Source organism: Equus quagga, chromosome 6, assembly GCF_021613505.1.
Source record: "Equus quagga isolate Etosha38 chromosome 6, UCLA_HA_Equagga_1.0, whole genome shotgun sequence".
NCBI lineage: Eukaryota > Metazoa > Chordata > Mammalia > Perissodactyla > Equidae > Equus > Equus quagga.
In genome coordinates this window covers 135,983,645-136,006,770 of record NC_060272.1, presented here as the reverse complement: position 1 = coordinate 136,006,770, position 23,126 = coordinate 135,983,645, and the positions used below count along the sequence as shown (strand labels likewise).

Below are 23,126 nucleotides of genomic sequence, written 5' to 3'. Positions count from 1 at the left end.
TCAAATCTCATGCTTATGCCTAAAGCCCAGTCACGTGCTCAAATGGGATAAAGATGAGAACTCAAGTACTTCCCAGACAAAACAGTGAAATTTAAAGGGAGCGGAATTAGGACTCAATATAAGGAAGGGTTCATGTTAAAAATGTATTGTATTTGTGAGTTGAATTTTTTGAGTAGTACATAAATCTCCATATAGTGAATTCGCAGCCTAAACATGTAAAGTAGTAACAGACATGTCCGTGATAACTGATATTTACCTGCTCGGCGTAATTCCTCGCTTCCCAGCTGTGTGACTTTGAGTAAAATGCCTACCTTCTCAGAGCCTCCGTTTCCTCTACTGTAAGTGGGAGGGTGGGGCAGTTGTGAGAACTAACCTGATGGTGTGTGGAAAACAGGCTCCTTGGTGTTTGGCATGCAGTTGTGTCCATCAGAGGCTGGCACTGTCTCCTTGTGAGAGAAAGACAAGCCCCTTTGGTCTGATGACCCAGAGTATTTGGCTGTCTTGCCTAAATGTAACTAAAAGCAATTCAAAAAGGAAAGAAAGAAAATGGAAAACAACAATAGAAAGTGAAGAAAAGGGCGACTTCAACCTGCTGCAAGACTTGGGAGACTAGAATCCCCCCCGCCCGCCAATAAATTGCTAGCTGCCTTGCAGAGTCCTGCACTGTAATGGATCCAGAGAAAACCAAAAAGTGTTTATTTATTTACCTATTTAGAAAATTGGAACATATAAGAAACTTGGCATTTTACCTGTTATGATTTAATTTTGTTTCCAGCTGCTCTTGTACTTTATTTCCAAGATTTAGAAGAGATAGATTTGATATCAGGAAACTGCGGTTTTGGTTCTAGCCGTCCTTGGGGTCACATGAATTCTTTGCAGCAGTGAAAATGTATAGAGGAGACAAGGTTCGTTTCTTCTCTTTTTCCCGTGGAGTTGGTTCAGTGTGTTATATGATATGCATACCCCTGCATTTTAGTTTAGTGGTTGTAGCTTGAGGAGTAAAGGGAAAATGTATGGTGTTTTAGGTAATATTTAAACACTACCTAAACATGCTCAACCAGTGTTATTGTGAGCAAATTTATGAAATATCCTTTATTTTTGTTTCTGTTCTATAAGCTAAGTGTATGCTCTGCTTTTATGTTCGTTAATTAAGCTTCAGTTCATGGTGTGATTTGGATTTATTTGTTAGTGGTTACAAACACAGGTCAGCCAAGTAGCTAATGTAACTAATACCCAGAAGTGTAATGAGAAAAGAGGTGAATTTTCATGGGTTTTTTTCCTTTTATAAATATCAAATCAACTGATTTTGTCTGTAGATCTGGAGGGTAACTGCAATCTTGATGTACTAGTTGGAAGAGTACTTTATTCTTCAGTTTCTCTTGAGGAAAGCATTGGGGATTATTTCTTTTATTTTTAATGAGAAATACTTGGAGTGGGTATAAGTTCCTCAGAGCATTTTCAAATAACAAAACATGGTTGTTAACCTGCCTCCTCACTGGGCCCTGCAGCTGGAGGACATTCTGCTACATGTTGACATATGCACACCTTTGGAGGGAGGAGCCGGAGTAGATTTGACCTCTTCTTCCTAATACACAGGAGAGTTTGACCTTATTCTGGCCAGAGGAGCCAGGCAGCTGAGTGCCTTGTGAGGGGTGGGAGAAACCCTGCTCTCCTCCCTGGTACACAGTCCAGAGGTGCTTTGGAGATCCAGACTATCAAATCGTGACTTGGAGTATGTTTGTCGTGAGTATATGGTTTAAGCACCCTCTGCTCTCTCCCTAATGAAACTGAGTAAAGTCTCTCTTGGCACTGATCTTTGCTACGAGTAGCATCTTGGAAGGAACCTGAAGAGATGCTGACTCTGTTCTGGGGGCCCTGAGAGAACACTGAAGTGTATGAAGCACACCTGACGTCTGGGACACCAGATCCAGCAGGCTGCTGGGCTGGGCATGCTGAAGTAGTAGTTACTGCTTGTTGGATACCTGTAACTGGCAGGTACTTTTTAAAGTGCTGTTATGTACACCATTTCACAACCCTGTGAGAACCACCTTCCTTGCAGAAATGCAGAAAGGCAAGCTTCCAGAAGTTGTCATTTACTCACAGTCACCTAGGTTAGTCAGAAGTGTGAAGTCAGGCTTCTACCTAGGTGCACAAATTCCTTGTTTTGAATTGCTAAATGGTGCAATTTTTGAGGATTAAAATGTATTTTCTTTAACCAGTTTTTTGTTGTTGTTAGTTCCATCCAGTTGATTCCAACTCCTAGCGTCCCTGTGTACAGGAGGGTGGTATTTTTGTGCCATCCTCTCACCTTCCTTGCTGTGTCAGACAAAAGTTATCAATTTAGGAGAAGATAAAAATAGAACCTTCAGAATTCTGAAATTTGGAGGATTTCTGTTTTTAAACTTTACAAGAGGTGAAATAAGTAATTACCACACCTTTATATTAATCTCACCTTGGAAGCTTGTTTTCTCCACTCTTGCCAGTCAGTTCCTACTCACACATCAAGATACCACCTCTTCCTTGAAGCCTTCAACTGCTTCACCATGTCCTGGCCGGAAGTGGAGTAATTCACATCGTCTTTCATAGTTACTGCCACTTTAGCTTTTCTTTCTTTCTTCCTTGTGTTAGAGTGAGTTGTTTGCTCTTACTTCATTAAATCTTTTAATAACAGCTTTTTTGAAATAATTCGTATCTTACACAATTCATTCTTCTAAAGTTGTAAAGTTCAGTAGTTTTTAGTGTTTTCAAACTTGTACAACCATCACCAACAATTTTAGAATATTTTTATCACTTCAAAAAGAAACCCTCTACTCATAATCAGTCACTCCCCACTTTCCCTCCATTCCTCTGCTCCCACAAACCCAGGCAGCCAATAGTCTTTCTGTGTCTATAGATTTGTCTGTTCTGGATATTTCACATGAATGGAATCATATAATATGTGGTCTTCTATGACTGACTTTTCTCTGGCATGATGATATCTCCATGGTTCTTCCATGTTGTAGCATGTATCAGTACTTGGTTCCTTCTTTTGGCTGAATAATATTCCATTGTATGGCTAGACCACATTTTTTTTACCCATTCATCAGCTGATGGGCATTTGGGTGCTTTCCACTTTTTGGCTGTTAATGGATAAATGCTGCTCTGAGCATGTGTTTACTTGTTTTTGTGTCAACATGTGTTCAGCTCTCTTAGGTGTATACTTAGGAGTGAGACTGCTGGATCATAGGTAACTCTAACTTTTGGAAGAACTGCCAAGACTGCTTTCCAAAACAGCTGCACCATTTGATGTCCCCACCAGTGGTATGTGAAGGTTCCACTTTCTCCACCTCACACTAACACTTGTTTCTGGTCTTTTTGATGATACCCGTCCTGTGAGCGTGAAGGGGTGTCTCATCGTGATTTTGATTTGCGTTTCCCTAATGGCTCCTCATTAAATTTTAAATTGTTCTAGGTAAGAACTAGTCTTATCCTTCTTATCTCCTAGAACACCCACAGTATTTTCCACGTTAGCTCTTAATAAATGTTTAAATTTATAACCCAATTTTTTTTTAATTTTAATAAAGGGGGAGGTAATCCTTAAAATTTTTTTTTTTTTTAGGAAGATTAGCCCTGAGCTAACTGCTACTAATCCTCCTCTTTTTGCTGGGGAAGACTGGCCTTGAGCTAACATCCAGGCCCATCTTCCTCTACTTTATATGTGGGACACCTGCCACAGCGTGGCCTGTCAAGTGGTGCTATGTCCGCACCCGGGATCCAAACAGGCGAACCCTGGGCTGCCGAAGCAGAACATGTGCACTTAACCGCTGCACCACTGGGCTGGCCCCCCCTTAAAATTTTTTTTACCTCTGTTGAAAGTGTGCTTTGCCTACATCACTAGAATTTTGCTCAAACCCTTCCCTTCACACTTGTATCTTATGGTGATGCAGGTGCACATAGGTGCTACGTTTTTTGACCTCTCATTGCTAAGCCATACATACCAAATGACTTGATAACTGTAGATTAAATGAATGAACCAGTGTTGTTCATGTTTATTCTGGATTGTTGAGCTTGTCCCTGGGGGTGTTCTATTTCTGCTAAATGCTAGTAACCTACTCAAAGATATAAAGAGCATTCGACACTTCGTTTTAAACTGTCATCTCCAAAAAAACTTACTACTTGAAAACTGCTTCTAAAATATAGTTTTACTTGTCCTGTCTTTTCATATTGTCCAAATTGTTTCGTTCTTTGGGTTTCCTGTATGGGCAGCCCCAGATTGGTGTTTATTCCTTATCTGAGGAATCCTGTGAGATGTTAGCCTGGTAAATCAAGACAGTTCATCACAGCAGTTAGGTCATCTTCATTATAAGGCATATTTAAAATTCTTCAAAGTAATAGATTAAATAATACGTGATTTTAAGGTTTTGAAGAAGGTATCAAAGCCTGTCTGTTGTCAAGTTTTAAAGGAACTTTATTCAACTTTAGCGCTATGTAAACAAACATTGGCTGATACATATATGTTTTTAATATATTGTGCTAAGAAATAGAAGTGTTTAGTAATGTTGATAGACTTTCTTAGGCTAACGTTAACTTAACCTTGTGAACAAAGCACTTATTAGCAAAAGTTTATGTAACTAAAACAAAGCAACCTTTCTCTAGTGAATTTACTATAAAAATGTTTATCCCAGTTAAAATGGAACACATAAAAGACTATTTTGGACAGCTGCTGAAATTTGCTGGAATACGGATTGTGATGAGATAACTTGGTATTTTTTAGTTATTCAGATACAGGGTTTAAAATTTTATGCCTTGTTGCTCTGAGAGAAAAACAAGACTAGTTGATTTTGTGAATCTATGTGCTTTGGATCCCTTAAATAGGCTGGCCTCTTTTAAAAATCAAAAATATCATCCATCCATCTAAGTGGTAGGGCCAGGGGGTGGATGTCGTGGTGATGACATCTCAAATACAAGTGTGAAAGCTTTTCTGGAGATCAAGTCAAAGAAAATAATTTACTCCTTAAATGAATGGCTGCCTGTTACATTAGCATAACCTCGTGGCATTTAAACTCTGTCCTCATGGTGATTAAAGCACATGGCTTACAGTTCTTAGCTTCTAATGCTGCTACTTTCATCATTCTCAGAAAAATAACTGTTAATAGAAATGGCATACTCACTTTTTCTTCTCAACATGATAATATTTTTGTTTATAGTTTAGTTTTTTATTCCCACTTATTCTATTTTTAAAGACTGGTATCATTTGAGTAAGTTCTAATCCTATGTGATGATGCAGATATTACCAACAACTTATATTCAATCTGATCTTATACTAATACAAAATTCTAGATATATTACTGTGAGCTATGCATGATTAGTTAAATTTATATTGAATAATATTTTGTGAATTCATAAATGTATACCTATATCATTTCTTGCCATTCTTGACTTCCATCATAGTGAGGGTCAGTGTTTTCTTCTGTTCCTTCTTGTTCTGGGCCTTCATGAGAATCATCATCATCTTCACTATCAGCATCATCTTGAAATCTCCTGAAAACTTGAGTCTTCAGTTGTATTGTTGGACCATTAGTGCTTCTTTGTTCACCATAATAAATACTATGTATATGAGGGAAGCAGAGGAAAATGTATGAGTTTATTGGCTCTTTTAGCTTATTTTGGTCCACACGGATGTATGTTAAATGATGGTAATGTAGTGGATCAACAGATGGACACATCACTGTAAGATTGATATCTGAAAAATACAAGTTAAAAATTAATCCTGCTGCATTACATTCATAATCCTATATTGGACTTTATTAAAATGTTATTGTTGGGATATAGTTTAAGTAATTAAAATACTTTTAAGTGGAATTAGGTTCAGTTATTTTTTACAGTAGTCAAATAATAAAATGAAAATGAAACTATGAATGAATTTTATATTATTAAAATAAATGATGGCTTCATTGGCTATTTAATAAATAATAAGTAATAAATTATTTAAGTAATAAATTCTTAGTAGAAACAATCTCAAAAAGAAAAAACTGAAAATCACCTATAGTCTCACTACTCGGGATATATATATTTCTTCATATGCTCTGTAGTACTATTTCTCAGTGTTCAAGGTGATAATAGAAAAGACTGTACGGTTTATAGCACACCTTCCTCTGAGGCCAATTTCTACCATTTCCCTAGCCAATCTCAAAGCAACCATTTTTAGCAATGTGTAAAGCATAGATTTTTAAAGATTTGTTCTTTAAAAGGTCAAAATACTATTCTTTCTACCTTTAAAAAATAATGAAAATTTACGTACTTTCAATTTCATTATTTTCTAGGTATAGGTGTTCTAAATTTCTTGGAATATAGAATGCTTGCTTCAGTTTGTTGTGTCCAACATTGAGCTCTATGAGGCTGGAAAGATTAAAAATATTATATGAGATGTCTTGTAGTTTGTTGTGTGACATTCTTAGAGCATGGAGTTTTGGAAGTCCTTTGAAGTAATTTTCTGGTATAGAAGAAATTGAATTATTTTCTAAGGACAGATACATAAGTGAAGAAGGCAAACCAAGAGGCATTGATTCTAATCTGTTATTACATAGGTTGAGTTGCATTAATTTTTCCATTTTGGCAAGGATTCTTTCTTGTAACATAGAATCATCAACATGATTATGACAGAGATCAAGCATAGTCAAGTTTACTAGCCCATCCATGGCATTTGTCTGCAGTCTGGAGATCTCATTATAACCAAGAAGAAGTCTTTCCAAAGACCTTGGAAGAGGAAATGGAAATTCATCTAAATTGTTATGCTGTAGGTGAAGTTGTAGTAGATTTGACAACTTAGCAAATACACCATGATCAATCTTTTGGGATTTAATTTTGTTGTGGCTGAGATTGATTTCCTTAAGTTGGGTTGCATTGATGAGTGAATCTGCGGTCACAGCCTCAATTTCATTGAACTGAAGATAGACTTGCTGAATGTGTGCTGGAATATTTGGGATAGACTTGAGTTTGCGATTATCACAGTACATTGATGATGGAAAGTTTGGTGGACAGAAGCATTCACCGGCACAGCCTAAAGTATGCCGATGAAAAGGCACTCTGTAGTCTACATTTTGACGAAATTGGAATTCTGGTTGGTAGACTTCATCTGGCTCTTGGTCATAATCTTCATCCCATTGATAACTTTCATATTGGCAATATACTTTGACTCCAAGAAAGAAGAAAATGACACATACTGGACTTAAAAAGCCCATGTTGTGTTTTTGTCCTATTGCAAGGGAGAAAGGAAATATGTTGTGAGAAAAGTGAGTTAAACTTAGAATAATTCTTTTATAAATTGACAGTTATATAAAACTTGTAATATCTATATCTGCATTGAAATATATAAGAGAATGTCCAGAATGAAAGGGCAATGCTCAAACCAAAACTAATATTTAAGTACCAGTAAGGTTGTATTAAAAAAAAAAAATCACATGTTGCATTGAACCAGACTAAGTAACCATCTTTTAAGAGAATCTCAGTGTGTCTTGCTCACGAGACTGTAGATTTACAATGACAGCGTTACATCTCTCAACCCCACAGCCAGGTGCTCCCTCTACTGTAAATGCTGGGTGTTCTCACTGGCTGTTTGGTCCCTTCAGTGATGGTCACTACCCACAAGAAGAGAGAGCCTAGATTTTAGAGAGCTTTACCTAGGAGGTTCTTTCTTAAAATTAACCAAAATTTTCCCACTGCAGCTTCTATTTGCTGATGCTCTTTTCTGCCCTTTAGAAGAACATGAAACACTCCCTTTTATGTGAGAGCTTGAGATACTAAAAATAGCTATCATGTTTCCTATTAATGTTTTTTGTCCAAACCTAGTCATGACTTCAGATTTTCCCCATAAAACAGTTTCTAGAATCCAATTATTTCATCTCTGACTGTACTTGAATAACTACTTGAATAACAAATACACAATATTTACATTCTATGAAGTTTTAGTTCCTAATAGGTTATTCTATACATTTTTCCTATTACCTTCCTAGCTTTCTTCTTTCCGCTAATATTTTTGAGTGAAGTTCTAGATATACAGATATTAAAAACACACTATCTCCCAGGAGTTTAGGTCTAGTGGAGAATCAGACAGACATGCAATATGGTGAGTAGGCGGGTGTGTGGGGTGGAATTGTAAAGGAGGGTGCACTCAGCTTGAGAAGGACAGATCAACACTTGTGTGAAACTTGAAGTTGTAGTGAATGGTGGATTGTGTCCTGGATGAGGAGCCTGAAGGCCTTCATTTCAGTCCTGTCACTTACAAAGGTCAAGTCACTTGACATGTCTGCCTCTTGCCTCATCAATAAAGTGAGAATTGTAACGCTTGCCTCCTTATCTCACCTCGTAGTTGTTAGAGTCATGTGAGATCTGCATGTAAAAGTGCTTTGCAGATTGGGAGGCCATCCAGATGGAATAAGTATCTTATTTAGGAAAAGGTTAAAAAAAAGAATGATACCTCTTTTACTGAGACCGTTTTTCCCTACCCTTCTCATCCAGAGTTTCATGAGAGAATTAAGGTCCTAACACATCATTCTCTGTATTGAAATGACTTATCTCCTGTTCATCTAGAATGGTGCTAGCTATTATCGTCATTGGGATAATTGAGAAAATAGTTGTTTAAATCACTTTCTCTGACAGAACCCCATTTGAGAAAGGCTGCCCTAAACCCTAACATCTTAGTTGCTTGTTTCTTGTCAGAAACTAAAACTGTATAGAATGTAAATACTGTGTGTATTCGGGATTTGAAGTAGCTGTTCCACTAGTCAGAGGCCCTCGATCTTTTTTCTTCAGTGATGTTTTCTCCGATCTCCTCACCCTTCCTTCCATACACCCACACTTTGGGCCTTGTTCTTAGTGGCGCTGCAGCCCCTTCATACTCTGACCACTACCTCCTGTCTTTATGACTTACTCTGTGTAGTAACTCCAACTGCAGTCATTCTCTGGTCTCAGTGGGACCTAAAATACGTTGATCCTGTTTTTTCACCGCCCCGCCTCCACACCTCCCAATATACTCAGTTCCTTCTTACCAGCCTAGACCCTGAGTGCATCACTGTGTCACTCCTTTGCATGTGCCCAGACTTTCTGGCCCCTCATGTCCTCAGTCTGCTGGTAAACTCCAACCCTGTTAACTGCTGTCTCCGTCACTCTGCCCGACTCAGGCAGCTGAGTGTGACGGGAGAAAAACAGGACCAAGCCCACTGGTCTCACTTTAATTCACGACCACTCAGGTACTGCCCAGCCACATTTCCTTAGTCCATTCCTTTTCCCACTCTCCCAGACAAGCCTCTAGAACCTCATTCCCCATTGGGTCTGGATGATGACCTTGCTTGCTTTTTTTACCAAGAAAATAGGATTAAACAAATTATTTACTCCAATATATTTTCTTTTTTTTTTTTAAAGATTGGCACCTGAGCTAACAACTGTTGCCAATCTTCCCCTTTTTTGCTGCTTTTTCTCCCCAAATCCCCCCAGTACATAGTTGTATATTTTAGTTGTGGGTTCTTCTAGTTGTGGCATGTGGGATGCCCCCTCCACATGGCCTGATGAGCGATGCCATGTCCGTGCCTGGGATCCAAGCCAGTGAAACCCTGGGCCGCCGAAGCAGAGCGTGCAAAGTTAACCACTCCGCCATGAGGCCAGCCCCAACTCTAATATATTTTATTATATTTATTCTTATTCCTATCTACAGAAAATGCCAAAATAGCAATGGTTTGATCTTTTTAAACAATCTGTGATTTTGAAACTCATAAAGTTTCCTTTTGCAATTCTAAATAGACCCCATCTATTGTTCCTTCTTATCCGTGGGCTTCGTGAAGGACATGGCATTTGAAGTAGACTTTGAAGGAATGTTAGAATTCTCATAGAAGGAGAGAGGGAAGCAGATTTCCAGATAGAAGAGATGAGCAAAAGCACACAGGCAACAAAAGTTGCATGATGGCAAGTGGTAATGAGCTGTAGAAGGAGCAAAGAGGACTGTATGGCCAGTCTGGACACAATCTGGAGGGCCTCACTTCTGACCTAAAGAATTCACACTCTGGGGCAAACACCTAACTTAGTTCATTCGTATAATTGATCCATGGTCTGTACACTGCAGTGTTCATGCGTGACGTAGGAGAGAGTCCTGGGAGGAAGTAAAGTGAGAGAGTAGGCAGTGTTGAGCGCTAGCTGACCCAGACGGGGGTCCAGGAAGCCCCCAGTGGGTCTGATTGGGAGTGCTCTTTCACCTGCTGAACCTAGTGACCAGTGCTAGATGCGTGAACGTGGTTAGTAAAGCACCTTACAAGTATTAGTAGTTATTTAGTTAGTTTGGTTGGGGTATTTCAGTTAACCATTGTCTTGAATTATTTTTGAGGATGAGGCACTGTGTTTGTGGCAACACAGAAATGAAGAAGACAGGAAGACATGGTCCCCTCTGTAAAGAGCCTACAGTTTAGTGGACAAGAGAGACAACACAGCGAACCATATTCTCAGGCAGAGGGAAATATGGCTTACAGCAGAGGCACCAGTGCTGTGGGAGCAGTGGCTTAATCCTGCTTGTGGGAGACAGGAAAGTCTTGGTAGGGATCATTTGGTCCAGATGTTGGGAGATTAGCAGGAATGGGTATAGAACGCCCTGTACATTTTACTTACTGGCTGATAATATTTTATGTATTTATAGTATTTTATTATACTCATTATAGTATAGCATATTAACTTTTTCAAGTACTTGTCGTACTTCATTTCAGTCTCACTGCACCAGGGAGTTGAGGTCTGTAAGGTTCTGTGTCCCAGAGGGATGAAGTAGAAGCAGAGAGGCAGAGACAAGCAGCTGCGTGGTATCAGGCCACGTCAGGAGGGGTCTGGGAAGCTGATGGTTACACTGGTGAACTTTGAAAAGAGCCTTGCTCATCAGAACTCTGAATTTTATCCTTGTGTTGAAAACATTAGCAATCGTCAATCTGTAGCCTTACATTTGAGAATTAAAGTCACAACTGTCCTTCAACAGTTTTGAGTAAAGTGAACAAAGTACGTTATAGCAAAGTAAAATATATGTTACCAGGTTTTAAAAATTATCCATTAATGTGTATTTCTCCTATCATAACTATAAAACTTCCTGTGTCATAGCATTTCTCTTACTTGGAAAAAAGCACTCGTGGCTTCATCAAGAAAGTTCTAATTAAAATTGTTAATTGAAATGAGGTAGAACTTTGTTCTGGAAAGTTTAAAGTAATAAGAAAGCCTCATAGCATTTTATTAAAGACTTAATTGTTTTATTGATATGCCATAGAAACTAGAATATAAGAAACCAAGTGTTAGTATATGGTTCAGAATTTTTCCAAAAGTAGTTTTAAATTTAACTCTGTAAAATTGAAGTAGTATATATCACTTTACACCCAACGCCTAAGAAAGTGAGACTCTTTTGCTTTTAAAAATAGGAAAGTCTCAAAATTAGTTTTAGCCATAGTAACATTTAAATCTTAGTTAACTGAAACCTAAGAAGCTAGATCCTTCGGTGCTAGATAGTATCGTCCCTTTGAGAGTCATATGAAAACAAAAACATTCTAATGTTAGGGATTTGTCCGGTAGAGAAATTGTGAGACAATTTTGAGAATTTTTGAGGAAATTTTTTCTAGTGAAATTTGTTCGAATACCCATCTTCTCTACACCCAGAACCTCGAGCACTGCTCAGATGTATGGCTCAAAGGCTTGCCAATTTTTTTTCATTTAAAGTTGAGAGAGAGAGAGAGAGAAAGCAGAAAATGATCTATTAACCGAGAATCTTTCATTCAAAGTAAAAAACATCTAAACAGATTATTTATTGGGTAAATCTTAAGTTAGAAAATTAAATTCACTATATTACTTCTTTCCCTGAATATTTTGTCTAATCAATGTTTTACCAGATATTGCTTCCAAAAATTGTGCTTTTATGATGGCTGCAATCTACTTTAATATTAAGCAAATCAAATATACTTTTTTATGTTTAACAGTAGGACTACTATCTTAAAAAATTGAAAATTATTTTATCATCATACCTGTTGAGTTTGCTTTAGTTTTCAGGGGTTGATGAATTTGCAAATCCAGTAAGTGAATCAGAAATTCCTAAATTCTTTAACCGAGTCTCTTAAAAATCCACAGTAACTGTGTGTCCAGACAGGGCTGTCCTTTGAATTACTGTAGCAATTTAAGCAAATATAATCTGCTTGGAAAACACTTGGGTTGAATTAAAATTATGTATTTCTTTTCATTATCCAAAGCTTTGTAGATTCAAATTAAGATGCTTGTGTTCTTGGTCAGATTTATGTGGCTGGCTTCTTTCTTTTCCCCTTAATTTTGGTTTGAGGTGTGGCAAGAATTTCCTCTAATATGAAAGGCAAACAGAACTAAATGAAACAGCATGTACTGATTACTGTTTTTATTTTCATTTTCGTGCCAAAGAATTCTTCAAATTAAGGTCCACTGTAACATGGAGCTCAGTGTCCCAGCAATTTAAGGTGGAACTGAGTCATCTTGAGACAGCGGTTGTCTGGTACCTTGTGTTCACATCAGTGTTTCCCTTTGTTAAGACAAGGAACCAGCATTAGAAGCAGCTAGCATTTCATACCTAGTTTATTTTTTAAATGGAATAGATTGTCATTGCTGACACAGATTACATATATAACTTTTGCATACAAAGAATTACACCTTTTTTCCTATCACTATCCTCTTTCTCACCTTCCTCCCAAATATACCCACTAGAATGCCTTCGAATAATCTTTGAGATAAAAACAACACTTGTTTGCTCAGGTGCCAATCTTTAAAAACAAAAAGAAAAATTAGTCTCTTCGTTGTAGAATTCCGTGTCTTGCACTCAGAAGGTGAATCTCTGATTTGCTTGTTTTTAAAAGTACACCAAAAACTTTTATACTATCAAATAAGGTGGAATGAGTAACTTCTGCTGACTACTACTATTGCCTTTATTTTGCAGGTGTGGAAAATTTCCTCATTTCTCTGCTGTCTCTCCTGAAGAGTAGCAGCTAACTGCTTAAATGCTGTATTTTTATACTAATGTTTTCATATTTTAAACAGAGAGTTAGTTTATATCTCTTGGCAGTGAACTTTGAGTTCATTCTTTGCGAGAGTCTTTCAAGCTTGTGCAAACTAATAAGGTAAAGTGAATCCTGGAGTTTTGTTTTTGTTTCCTCAAAATAGTGTTTCCCATTAGGTTTTTACAAAGAATTCACAAGATTTATTTTGTTATACTTTAGATTTTTTAAAAGTATACAGTATTTCAAGTGATGCTTTGGCAGTATCGTAAAAATCTCATCTAGTATTTGAGACACTGGTATGTAAAACGTGGCAGAGCATATTTGGGCCAAGATTTCATCTTGTTACTGATCTTTTTCATATGTTTTCTATTAGTCTTTGTTCTTAAACCTCAGGCTTGCGCACTAAGGAAAGAGAGCAAATCTGTGTACTTTTTTAAAAAATTATTTTACATGCCCTCACAGTTCTTTTGCAAGAATGGTTTAAAATCAACAGCTTAATTTTTATATAATTCCTCACTTAACTCTGTGATTTGAACTTAGGATAGTGATTATGTTGTTCATGCTCCTAACAAATGTGAAAAGAACATTTATCAATAGATAGCTAGAACCACAGAATCAGAAGTGTCTAGGAATTTATGTGAGGTGTCCAGGATGTTTAGGTGGCGAGGATGGAAGTGGGAGAGGGTGGTTTCAGTCAGGCCTTGGAGGGAAAGTAGAAAATGGAAGTGATTGTGATGGGTCACTGTCTCAGTTGGGTAGTAACAATTGTAGCAATTGGGGAGAGAAGTTAATTAAATTGGTAAAACGTCTAAATATACTGTATGATTATAATTTGATTGAAGTAGATACAGTATCTCAAAGCTGAATAATGTAGTGCTGGCTAGGAAAGATCTGACTTAGACCTGCTTAATTATGGTAATAAGCATGAATGTTTTCATTCATTTATTCATTCAGCTAAAATTTATTGAGCACCTACTTTGATCTGGGCAGTTTTAGATGCTGGGGACTCAGCAGTCCAAGTCCCTGTTGTCATGGGGGAGGAAAACAGAGAGTAAACATGTATCGAGTGCTGCAGAATGTTACATGTCAAGGGATACAAATGAATGAGCACTTCTGACTCCACTGTGAGGTGTGCTGGACAAGGCGGTCATGCGACTGTGGCCGGTGGGGAGCCAGGTGTCTCAATGGTGGACGGAAGTTACAGGTGAGCAAGGGGAGGCAGAGGGATCGATCCATGTGGGGAGAGGTCAGACTGGAGACGTCAGTGTGAACTCACGCTGAGCTTAGCATACACACAGGTGGCTGCATCTGAACTGTTCATAGATGTGTGTGTAAATTCGTGCCAGTGTACACACACCTGTCTTCTGGCTCTGTCAGCCAAGAGGGCCTAGCAGCAGTGACACTTCAGCAGCAATGAGCACACCCAGCACCCATGTCTTGGCTTCTAACACCTTTCTCCGATAAGGGAACCGGGGCTCCTTGGAGAAACAGCTGATTCCAGGGACAGGAAACACACAAGATGAGCCTGGAGCGTCTTGTAGCGCTGGCAAGTAAGGAGGTGCTCAAAATGAAAGGGAGGGAGGGAAATGTCTATACCTTCTGCTCAATTTTGCCATGAACCTAAAACTGCTCTCAAAAAATCTATCAATAAAAGTTTTTAAAAAGGAAAGTTACTATTTTTTTTTAAGATTTTATTTTTCCTTTTTCTCCCCAAAGCCCCCTGCTACATAGTTGTGTATTTTTAGTTGTGGGTCCTTCTAGTTGTGGCATGTGGGATGCTGCCTCAGCATGGCCTGATGAGCGGTGCCATGTCCACACCTAGGATTTGAACCGGCGAAACCCTGGGCCGCCAAAGTGGAGTGCACCAACTTAACCACTCGACCACGGGGCTGGCCTCAAAAGTTACTATTTTATATAGTTTAGCAAAGACCTGAATATAGTGAGGGCACAAGCCAAGTTGGTGTCAGAGGGACAAAAGTCAGCACAGCTGGGGTGGAATGATGTAGGAGGAAGGGTAGGGGTATCCTCATAGAGGCAGCCAGGGCCAGCATCAAGATGAGCATATGCTTCTGACGTGCTTGGAAGTCTCAGCCTCCCAGCGTTCTAAATCAATCGTGTTTACAAGGCCAATATGACACTTAACTGATGAGCTGCTTCCCCCAGAAAGACCATTTAGGCAGCCGTACAGAAATAATCCAAACACTAGATGTCACATTTGCCCCACAGACATGGTTCGTCTTTGTGCATCTGCCCCTACAGGGTTGTGAGGAGTTCCTGACCCACCCTCACTAGCTTCCATTTCCCTCTCTTTCACTTTTCCCATAAATGGTGCCCCCATCCCAACCTCACTCACTCTCTTATGTAAGCCAGAAGTTTGGGAGTCCTCTAAATCAGTGCATCCCAAAATGTGGTGGGAGGTCCATCAGTGTCTGAATTAACCAGGGCTACTGGTTTAAAATTCAGGTTCCAGCATCTCTGAGTGTGGGCCCAGGAACTTACATTTTTAACAAGTGTCTCAGTTGCCATGAAAAGTTGAGAACTCCTGATCTAAATTACCTTCCATCCCTCACTTTCACATTTGATCTAATATTGAGTTCTTTGTGTTCCAGCACCTAAATATCTTTTTAGTGTGTCTCCGTCTCTTGGTCTCCACTGTCGCTGTCTCCTTTCCAGTGAGGATGTCTCTCACTCATGTTTTCAGTAGTGTCTTGACTGGTCTCCCTGTGTTCACATATCTCCTTCTCCAATCCATTTTTCGTCTTGTTCTGTATAAAAATAAATCTAACTGTACAATGCTTTAGCTTAAAATCCTCTGGTGTTGCTTCATATTTTAAAATAAATTCCAGATATGGCCTTCACGTTTGGTAAAGCTCTGACGGCCTACCTCTTTGCCTTTCTTGGACCAATTGACTGTGTTTCTGGGCTGTACACACTGGCCTTCTTTCTGGAGTAGCTGCCCTGCTTCTTCCCCACTCAGGCCTTGGACATGCTTTTCCCTCTGCTCAGAATGCTGAACCTTCCCACCCCTCAAGCCAGCTAACTCCTGCGTATCCTTCAGATACCAGCTGATCCCAGTTTTAATAAATTATAAATGTAATTATTTATCTGCTTTCTCCTTTCTAACTAGCTAGACTCTCTTATGTGCTGCCACCCAAATTGTTCACAGTGGATGCTCAGTACATATTATTTGAATGAATGAGTAAATGAATAAACAGTATTTTTTGAGGTTCTCCTTTTCTATTTTCTGAATGTCTTTCTAACTTCTTGCCTTTTGGAGGAAAGATGCTCCTGGAGAGCTGCCCCATACCAACCCAGAGATTAGTCCTCCTGCCTGAAATGCCACTGTTACCACACGCTCGATGAGTTGCTTCTCACTCTTCCACTCTCCCCAGTGCTATCTGGGACTCCTACACCACCACCAGTGACTTTAATTGTTGTGGCCTTGAGTATCTGGTCAGGCTTGTTCTCCTTGGCACTCTTCTTTTTCGTAATCTGCCTGACTTCTCATTTGCTGCTGCTGCCTTGTTTGGTTTGACTTGATCTGCATATTTCTTTTTCATTAATATCTTCCAACGTTAAGGTTGTCCGTTGGTTTTATGTGGTCAGTAATTTCTTTATTTCTGTTCTTCAGCTTACTAAGTCTTTATTTTTATGTGCGGTGGGCTCATTAATGATATATTCTATATATAGAAAGGATAAATATAATGAGTATCTGTAAGATACCAGGATTAATGAAACAAACGTGTTTATTCACCATCCGGCTTAAGAAAAAGGACATTATTAATGCCTTGGGAAACTTTCCCACTTGTTTCCCTCTCTCTTCCTTCCAAGGGAACCACTTTTTTGAATTATGTGTTTAATATTCTCTTGCAACCCATATATACTACATATGTATGGATCTGTAAACCATGTATTACTTAATTTTGTGCTTTTGACTTTTAGATAGATGATGTACTTTTCTTTTTTCACTCAACATTCACTACTTCACTGTTGTATACGATTCATACTATTGTATGAAAATACCAGCATTTATCTGTTTTCCTCTATGAAAAGATGTTTAAATTGTTGCCCTTTTTTGCCATTATGAATAATAATGCCATGAATATTCTTGAACATGTCTCTTGCGGGCATTTGCATAGTTTCATTAGGGCGTATACCTTGGGTTGGAATTGCTGGTCAGAGGGGATCCTCTCCTTCAGCTGCACAAGACGTCACATTATGTTCTCAGGTAGTTATTCCGATGTGCATTCTCACTGAGGGTGAGGAAGGCTGCACTTATTTCAGGTCTCACTAACACTTGCCGTTATTGAACTTTTCTCCAATTTGATAGGTAGATAATGGCATTCCTTGTGGTTTTAATTTCCATTTTCCTGATTACTAAAGAGGTTGAACATCTTTTTCACATGCTTTTCAGCCATTTGAGTTTCCTCTTTTGAGATATACATGTTAATATTTTTTGCTTATTTTCTTATTGTGTCATTTGTCTTTCTCTTACTAATTTTTAGCAGTTTTTTATGTATATTATGGACATCAATCTTATGTTGGTTATACATGTGACTGTGTCATCATTTTTCGTTGATTCTTTTGGGGTTTTCAGGCACATATGAATTATATGCAAATGATCATTTTACCTTGCTTCTAATTGTTTTTGAGGGGATAGCTCTTTATTTCAAAAAGACATTTTCCAAATCTAGTATCCTGACAGTTGGACTGTTGATTTATGTTTTTCCCAGTTAGCTCCCAAATAAACTGCATGAGATAAAAGTACATTTCCAATCAATAGGCTGCATGATAACAAAACTAGCAGACATCATAGAAACCTCATCAAAAAAAGAGGTACATAGAGAAGAATTTTAAAAAGACCAGCACACTACCTATTGCAGTTGGCAGAGAGAGTAAGGGCGCACTCAGAGGCACATGGAGCGGCCAGGACTCTCCACTCTCACAGAGCAAAGTTCCAAGATAATATATACAACTAAAAAGTAGTTGTCTACATGATCCATTCAACATTTCTTTTGCACCAACTGGGCTAAGTCCAAAGCAATAACATTTTCAGACCCAGGAAAGGGTGATAAGATACATTTCCCTTGGCCAAATTAGTGGGGAAATACTGTTTTTTGTTAAGGGAGGAGAATGGGCTATATGGATCCAAGAAGTAGAATTGCTATTACTTAGGTTTATTCAGGTTAATAGTTATTAAAAAAATTTATAAAAAGAAATTTTGGGGAGAAGCTTGTACTACTGGAGGTGAAAGTTCTGGGGTGAGTATGTCTGATTGGTGGAGTGGGAAAATGATTGGATGTTTGCTGGGGGAAGTGGGAGCGTAGACCAGGAAGGGGCATGAAAGAGCCTTATGGGATGATAGAAATCTTTTATATCTTGATGTTGATCTGCTTTGAACAAATGGTGCTAAGACAAGTGGATATCCACATTATACCACATGCAAAAACTAACTCAAAATGGAACAAAGACCTAAGTGTAAGAGCTAAAACTATTAAATTTTAGAAGGAAATATAGGTGTCAGTCTTTATGACCTTGGATTAAGCAACAGTTTCTTAGATGTGGCACAAGAAAGAAAAGAAAAAGGAAATAAATGGGGTATCATCAAAATTTAAATTTTTTTGTCTGTGCCAAAGGATACCATCAACAAGTGAATAAACAACCCACAGAATGGCAGAAAAATTTTGAAAATCATATATGTGATAAAGGACTTGTGTCTAGAAGAGATAAAGAACTCATACAACTCAATAATAATAATAACCACCACCACCAATTTAAAAATGGGTGAAGGATCTGAATGGACATTTCACTAAAGAAGATAACAAATGGTCAGTAAGCATGAAAAGATGCTCAGCATCGCTAGTCATAAGGGAAATGCAAATCAAAACCACAGTGAAGTATCACATTCAATAAGATGGTTGCAATCAAAAAGATGGACAATAACAAGTATTGGTGAAGATGTGGCGAAATAGAAATCCACTTCTATTGCTGAAGGGAATATAAAATGTTATAGCTACTTTGGAAAACAGTCTACAGTTTCTCAAAAAATTAAACATAAAGTTGCCGTTTGACTCACCAATTCTACTTTTAAGAATATACCCAAGAAAAGTGAAGACATATGTCCACACAAAAACTTGTACACAAATATTTATACCAGCATTATTCATAATAGCCAAGAAGTGGAAACAAGTTATATGTCCATCAACAGATGAATGGATAAATAAATGTGGTCCATCCATACAATGGAATATCACATGGCAACGAAAAGGAATGAAGCACTGATAGATACTACAACATGAATGAACCTTGAAAACGTTATTCTAAGTGGAAGAAGCCAGTCACAAAAGACCACATATTGTATGATTCCATCTATATGAGATATCCAGGATAGGCAAATTCATAGAGACAGAAAATGGATTTGTGGTTACCTAGGACGAGCAGTAAATAGGGAGTAACTTTTGATGGGTACAGGATTTCTTTTGGGAGTGATGAAATTGATTGTAGTGATGATTGCTAACCCTGAATATACTAAAAGTCATTGAACTATATCCTTTAAATGGGTAAATTCTACAGCATGTGAATTATATCTCAATAAAGCTGTTCTTAAAAATAATAGTGATGGAGAGGCCGGCCCGGTGGTGCAGCGGTTAAGTGCGCACGTTCCACCTTGGCGGCCTGGGGTTCACCGGTTTGGATCCCGGGTGCAGACATGGCACCGTTTGGCAAGCCATGCTGTGGTAGGCGTCCCACATATAAAGTAGAGGAAGATGGGCATGGATGTTAGCTGAGGGCCAGCCTTCCTCGGCAGAAAGAGGGGGATTGGCAGCAGTTAGCTCAGGGCTAATCTTCCTCAAAAAAAATAATAGTAGCAATGGAAATATAAATGAATATAATTGACTATGAATTGATTATTTTTGAAACTGAGTGAGAAGTACATGAATGTTCATTATATTGTTTTGTCTACTTTTGCTTCTATTGTAAATTTTCCCTAATGAAAAGGAAGTCTTCAGTGCTCAAACTGCAAGTCTTAATGTCAGGACTCCATACGACTGATTGTGCCCTGTGTGTAAAGCCAAGAATGGCATGTGCTTTTGTCCCTTGGCCTGATTTGTCCCTGTGTTTTTGCCCCTTCAAGCCTCTGTAACCTCTTCCCCTGACTGGAAGGATTTGTTTTAAAGCAGCTCTCTTCATTTCCATGTTTCCCCAAGGGAGAGCTACTACTGCGAGGAATGCTTATCTTGTTACAGCGCTGGTCAGAGCTTATGGGGTTGGAGGATCTGTTTCAGGGCTCCCCAGAGCCTTGAGAGAAACTGTGATAAATCCCTTCAATGACAGCATGCATTGGGAGAAAATGCCACCTGCCAGTATCTCTGAGCAACAGAGCACACAGTACATCTGCATACAGTGCGTGTAGTCTGCGGGAGAGCTGGGAGGGAGGGTGGGCTGCTAGGCTGAAAGAAGGTATGTAGGATTAAGACACATCCTGTTCTTCAGATGAGAATAGAAGTTTTTTCCTTCCCTTTGCTAATAATCACCCTTCACTGAGTTAATTCAGAAACATGGATTGAGCCAAGGCAGTGGGCTAGCCTTTGGTGAGGGGGAGAAAGAGAGGATACAGAGATGACTAAACACAGTGCTTACATCCAAGATGACGCCAATCCTTTGGAGAATGTGAAGAAAAGACCATGTATAAATAGCTATGACAAGTTAGATTGTGATAAGTGCAAAGGAAAAGCACAGTCAAAATACTGGGAAGATTCAGGACAGAGAACAAGAAGCCACATCTGTTTATGGGAGAATCAGGAAGATGAGCTGGGATGGGTGACTTTTTTTCTTTTGAAGGTTGGCACCTGAGCTAATATCTGTTTCCAATCTTCTTTTTCTTTCTTCTTCTTCTCCCCAAAGCTCCCCCAGTACATAGTTGTGTATTCTAGTTGTAGATCCTTCTGGTTGTGTTATGTGGGATGCGGCCTCAGCCTGGCCTGACAAGCGGTGCCATGTCCACACCCAGGATCTGAACCAGCAAAACCCTGGGCCTCCGAAGCGGAGTGTACGGACTTAACCACTTGGCCACTGGGCCAGCCCCCTGGGTGACTTTTGACATGGATGTTTGAGACTGGGTAAGATTTTGAGAGATGTAAAGGGTGGTGTGAACAAACACAGAGAAGCCAGAAAATACAAATCATGTTTGAGAAACAGCAAGTAATCTTGAGCTGGAGTAAGCATGAAATAAGGAGTTCAAATATCATTGAGTGTAATCATAGACAGTCTTGAAAGCTAAGTTAAAAAGTTTTTGTAATTCAATAATCAGTGGAAACTGTTGGAGGCTTTTGATGAAGGGGCTGACATAATCAATCCGGACGGCATGCAGTTCTGTTTGGTTGGTCATGTTAGAGTTGGATTTGGCAAAATGAGGCCAGGAACTGATTTTGATACTCTAACTAGAAAATGAAGTGATTGTGATAGACCGAGTTGGAATAAAAAGGAAGGAATGGATGCAGGCCATGTCGCAGGAGGGGCAGGACTTGGCACCAGGTGGCCATGGGGGTGCTAGAGGGTCAGGAATAAACAGCACTGCTCAAGTTCAGAACCAGAGCAACCAAGGGAAAGAAAAGGTCAAGAGGGGTAGTGTGGGTTTGAAGGAAATTGTTTCTGATGTCGACTTTGTGTTTATGGCTCCAAATGTTTGGGTTCACCTTTGAGAGTTTGGTACTCGGGGCGAGGTCCATGTTTGAGGGTGAATTTCAAAGGCCTCACATTAGAGGTTAAGCTGAATGCTTAGAAATGGACGAGGGGCGAAGAGGAGAGGCCGAAAAAATATTGTGGCATCCTTGCCAGTAAAGAGCAACCGGCAGCGTGGTGTGTGGAAGCCAGGTCAGCACAGACTCTCCAGAGGAAGCACCGCACATGGTTTTCTAAGGATGATCACTGACTGAAGATGTGTGTGATCGTGGTTGGAAGCATAGTGCTGGGATCAAATCCTGGATCCACTACAAGTTATTGAATCTTTGGCCCCAGTTCCCACATCTAAATGCAGGTATAAGTACAGTACCTGCCAGGTACGTTTTTGCAAGGATTAAATGAATAAATGCAAGTGAGGTATTTGGAAGAATGTCTGAAAACGTCCTTTAAGTGCCAGCTGTTACTGTTTAATATCATTCATACAATAAGATTTTGGAAAAATAGACTCAAGAGAATTGTTGAGTCAATTGCAATAGGATAAGGGCCCTGTGAGTAGAGAGGTAATTAAGACTGAGGTAAGACAGTTCTTTCTAAAAAAGATGGAATTATCAAGGAAAGAGAAGTAATGCAAAAGTTTGAGGAATAAAATGGATTTTTGTAAAAAAAAGTTTTGGTGACTTCAAGTGATTTTCTAGAAGTATTATGTTTGTTTCATGTATTCAGTGATCTTTTTTGTTTTTTTGGTGAGGAAGATTGGCCCTGAGCTAACGTCTGTGCGAGTCCTTCTCTATTTTGTATGTGGGACACCACCACAGCGTGGCTTGATGAGTAGTGTATAGGTCCGCACCTGGGATCCGATCCCGTGAACCCTAGGCCACTGAAGCAGAGCACATGAATTTAACCACTAAGCCACTGGGCCGGCCCCTAGTAATCATTTTTTATTGTAGTGTCTTGGAGGAAATACAGATACATGGTCTTTGAGATTATTTTCTACATTGAAGTCCTTAATAAGCCCAATAAGTTGTGGTAATTCATTTGTTTCCAATCTTCAATGGATTTCAAGTGAGTAATATTTTATATTTACCATAAAATGGGTTTGTGGCAGAAAACTTCAGTACAGTTTTGGTTGTTTATGATTTTTATTAGTGATTTGTTTTTGCAAACTTATAACCAAAAATGGTTAACAGCTGTGGAGTGAAAAACACAAACATTAACTACAGGAAATTAGTTGCAGTGGTTTTAGGAATCATTTCCAGTATTTTAAAATTTTTGCTCTATCTTCACTGTTTAGAAAAAGATTAACTTCGCTACCTTAAGCTCCACTACTCACATCAGAGACTACTGTTTACGTGATTCTAACCTTAGCATTAATCTTATTAATTTAATTATTACTTTCAAGAACTGCACTCTTACAATTTCAGTAAACATTTGACTTTTACC

General features: G+C 38.8%; 2 protein-coding genes across 2 annotated transcripts in view; one reads left to right on the top strand and one right to left on the bottom strand.

Annotated features, from left to right (window-relative positions):
- The window catches only part of LOC124241290 (centromere protein P-like), a 222,462-nt gene that overhangs the window by 83,728 nt on the left and 115,608 nt on the right, over positions 1 to 23,126 (top strand). The window lies entirely within an intron of this gene.
- On the bottom strand, positions 4,430 to 12,343 carry LOC124241287 (osteomodulin). The gene is made up of 3 exons (XM_046664956.1): positions 12,012 to 12,343; positions 6,281 to 7,234; positions 4,430 to 5,722 (listed from the first exon to the last, which is right to left on the bottom strand). The coding sequence occupies exons 2-3, from the start codon at positions 7,218 to 7,220 to the stop codon at positions 5,394 to 5,396; spliced, it is 1,269 nt and encodes a 422-aa protein (XP_046520912.1). The 5' UTR covers positions 7,221 to 7,234; positions 12,012 to 12,343; the 3' UTR covers positions 4,430 to 5,393.

Excerpts from the sequence above, each read along its gene's own strand:
- LOC124241287 (XM_046664956.1), bottom strand. The coding sequence starts at position 7,220 with ATGGGCTTTTTAAGTCCAGTATGTGTCATTTTCTTCTTTCTTGGAGTC. Across the intron at positions 5,723-6,280 it reads AGAAAATAATGAAATTGAAA|ATATCAATCTTACAGTGATG; the intron begins GTACGTAAATTT and ends TGTATTTTTCAG.